Raw genomic sequence first — 3,788 nt, 5'->3', positions numbered from 1 at the left:
CTGTGTGTTTCACTGGAACGACAGTCTTTAGGATGGAACATAGTCCAGTTTCAGGTTATTGGGTGGATGAATGATGGAGTCCTTAGAGACCCACGTACTGTCCTACAAGTTATTGATGATGTTATACACAGACAACAAAAGATTGGAGGAGGACCAATAGTGGTACACTGTAGGTAAGAAGTGTAATAGCTATTCAAATGGAATTGTTTATGTGTTTCAGTGATACAGTGAGTCGTACAGGAGTGTACTGTGCTATAAGTATTGCTCTAGAACAGTGTAAGGCAGAAGGTGTAGTGGATGTGTTTCAAGTGACTAAAGCTCTTAAAAGGAGTAAACCAGGAGCTGTCACTACACTGGTACAATGCAACCAACTTCAGATAATTAAAATAATTTTATTTCAATAGGAGCAGTACATAACAATATATGAAGCACTTGAGATGTATCTCGCTATAAATAGCACATACTCAAATTTTCAGTGACACTGGTTATTTTTATTTTTAGTGACTTGATTTGTATTGGTAAATTATTCTTGTATACTAAAATTAGTTTTTTGATATCCCAAATATAAGTTATTGCAAAGAAATATATCTTTGTTATCTTGATTTATTCAGTTTGTAGAAATGTGTTAGAGGCTTTAATTGAAAGTTAAGTAGCTTATGTTGACTTAGAATGCTAGAAAAACATCTACTACCGTATATAGATAGTGCTAATCTATTAACATTGTATATTTAAAATAGTTCACAGTTTCTAGACACACTCTTCAGTTTGATAATGATAGCTCTAAGAGTTACTGTCTTTTTCTTGTTGAGTGTCAGTGAAGTTATTAGTCAATGTCCACCTTCCTCAGGTAAGACACTGGATGTGTATAATAACAACTGTATAGGTTTTTATAGGTATCTACCTGAGGCATGATGGAAACTGTTATACTAATGGGTCATATTTTTTTGATGCTGATATTAAAGGAGCCAGTAACAGTATCCAGTGTGTGCTACCTGATTCCACTCTGACTGCTGGAGAGTGGGTTACTCCTAGTGGATCATCAGTTGACTGTAGTGCTGATCCTCTTCGTTGTAATGAAATATCTTCACCTAATGCTACTATCAGTCTTTACATACCTAATGGACAAGGCATATCACCATCTGATGATGGCTGGTACAAGTGTTGTCTACCCACTGATTGTTCAGATTCTAACACTATCATCTTTGCTAATATATTCAGTAAGTGTTCTTATTAAACTAGTACACACTGTCACTTTGTTACTGATTTACTGTAGGATGGGTACCAGATTGAAATGATCACAGTTGACCTTCCTTCAGATAAAACAGTACTACCTCAAACATATACACTACATGCTATTAAAATTGGTAGTAATGATCACAGTCCTTTTTTACATGCTGCTAATTGGTACTATGAGTCTGGTAGCAATAGTACTAAACTCTGCACTGGATCTAGGGCCTCATACAGTTGTACATTCATGTATGGTGATGGAATGTCAGTAGATTATGGTAATGGAAGGTGGGACTATACTCTAACTGTTACTTGGAATGGAGAGACTATTACTAGTGGAGTACTGAGCCAATCAAACAACAATGGGGATCATGTATTTAGATTCCATTTAGACTTTGGTCATATTGATCACAGCCCAGTAAAAAGAAATAGAGACATTTTAGTAACAGGTATAAGTAGCAATAAAATGACTTTATTATTTTTTATAGCACCAGCAACTGCTCCCTCTTCTCTTACTGAGGTCAGCAAGACAGCTACCACTATCACTGTCAGTTGGACTGCACTTGATTCATCTGATGCTGATGGATATGTAGTCAATGTCACTAGTGACACAGACACTGTGCAGACAGTACAGGTGGAGGGAAGTAGTAATAATACAATCACACTGAATGGACTGAGAGAGCTAACAACTTATAACATCACAGTCAGAACCTATCAACAATTACTGGGACCTGCTAGCAGTGCAATCAGTGTCCTTACTCCACGATGTCAAGTTAAAGGTATTTTGATTTGCTAAACAAAAAACTATTGAAATTAAATTATAGGTATCTATTTAGCATATATTGGATACTGTTATCCTAATAAATCATATTTTTTTGACAATAATGTCAATGAAGTTACTAAAGCTATATCATGTGTGTTACCTGGTACTAGTCTAACTACTGGTCAGTGGGTTAGAGTTGCTGATCCTGATGATGATCCTGTTGACTGTAACAGTAATAGTGCCAGTGATCCTTTTCGTTGTACTAATGTCATTTCACCTGATGCTGCTATCAATCTTTATCTTGTTCCTAATCAGGGACTAGCAGATCAAGAAGGCTGGTACAAGTGTTGTCTACCCACTGATTGTTCAGATCCTAACACTAACATCATCTTTGCTAATATATTCAGTAAGAGGAGACTATTGTCACTTACTGATGTGTTAATTTTTTCATTTGTAGGATTTTCAGAAATAGAATCATTTACTGCTGCTCTTCCTTCTGATATGACAGTATATCCTCAAAAATACAAACTGAATTGTGTTAAAATTGGATACCAACTGTATGATGGTATTAGTATGAGCATAGATAATACTGTATTGGTTAATTACACTAATTGTGATGATCGAACCAATACTTGTCCTGGTACTGTCTTAGTTAGTAGCAACCCCAACACAGTAAGATATACTGTTGATATCACATGGAATGGAATGAATGTCAGTAGTGGATTAATCAGTCAATCAACCACTGGAGATCAAATGTATCAGTGTGTGTTGGATAATCCTAGTGCTGGTGCTGACAGAACACGTATTTTAACCGTTAAAGGTAATGTCTATAAAATACACATGTAAATTCTACCAATAATATTTATATTTAAAAAAATTACATGTAGTTCCAGTAACTGCTCCCTCTTCTCTTACTGAGGTCAGCAAGACAGCTATCACTATCACTGTCAGTTGGACTGCACTTGATTCATCTGATGCTGATGGATATGTAGTCAATGTCACTAGTGACACAGACACTGTGCAGACAGTACAGGTGGAGGGAAGTAGTAATAATACAATCACACTGAATGGACTGAATATAGAAACAACTTATAGCATCACAGTCAGAGCATATCAACAATTACTGGGACCTGCTAGTAGTACAATCAGTGTACAGACCTTATCCACAGGTATTGCTACTGCACCTTTTAATGTACTTGTAACATCGTTGATGTATTTCTAGTTATTAATTCAATCAATTGGATACTAGTCTCATCCATTACTCAACTCAATAACACTCAATATCGTATTGATTGTCTCACAACTACTGATATAAATCCTTCAACTGATGTTTACTGGTTAGTGAATGGAGTGATGAAGAGTAACTCAATGTATACATCAATTGATGTCCTGACATACAACAACACACTACTGGTATATCCTGATCCACTGGGAGTGTCAGTTAATGTTACCTGTATAGCAATGATTGGAGAAGTCAACTACAGTCAATCTGTGATATTACATGGTATGATTATACTTTAATCAATAGTAGATACCTTTGTCTCTTTTCTAGTTCCTAGTGGTCCTCCAAATAATGTGAGAGGGTTTGTATTAAATGCTACTAGTATCAAAGTGAACTGGACCAATTCATCAGAGACTAATGGATATGTGATTGAGTATACTACTGGAGGTGTAACCAGGAATGTATTATCCACCAGTGAAGGTGAAATTGTACTAACAGATCTCTCACCAATGAGTACCTATACCATCAGTGTGTACTCATATATAGATCTTCCTTCAGTAAATAGCACTGAAATAA

At 35.9% G+C, this 3,788-nt stretch overlaps 2 protein-coding genes across 2 annotated transcripts in view; both read left to right on the top strand.

The window, feature by feature from the left end:
- Positions 1-618, top strand: part of LOC100641070 (receptor-type tyrosine-protein phosphatase F-like) — a 2,756-nt gene extending 2,138 nt beyond the window's left edge. The window contains exons 10-12 of the mRNA XM_019994709.1: positions 32-173; positions 221-356; positions 547-618. Of these exons, the coding sequence (XP_019850268.1) occupies positions 32-173; positions 221-356; positions 547-618 (350 nt within the window). The remainder of the gene's footprint in view (positions 1-31; positions 174-220; positions 357-546) is intronic.
- A 136-nt stretch (positions 619-754) lies between these two features.
- Positions 755-1,733, top strand: LOC109581648 (uncharacterized). Its single transcript, XM_019995945.1, has 4 exons — positions 755-847; positions 894-1,217; positions 1,274-1,676; positions 1,716-1,733. The coding sequence occupies exons 1-3, from the start codon at positions 772-774 to the stop codon at positions 1,288-1,290; spliced, it is 417 nt and encodes a 138-aa protein (XP_019851504.1). The 5' UTR covers positions 755-771; the 3' UTR covers positions 1,291-1,676; positions 1,716-1,733.
- Positions 1,734-3,788: the final 2,055 nt, after the last annotated feature.

This window comes from Amphimedon queenslandica, unplaced genomic scaffold (genome assembly GCF_000090795.2).
Source record: "Amphimedon queenslandica unplaced genomic scaffold, v1.1 AMPQUscaffold_13520, whole genome shotgun sequence".
Classification (NCBI taxonomy): Eukaryota; Metazoa; Porifera; class Demospongiae; order Haplosclerida; family Niphatidae; genus Amphimedon; species Amphimedon queenslandica.
The sequence above is the reverse complement of the archived record's forward strand: the minus strand, read 5'-3'. Positions and strand labels throughout refer to the sequence as shown.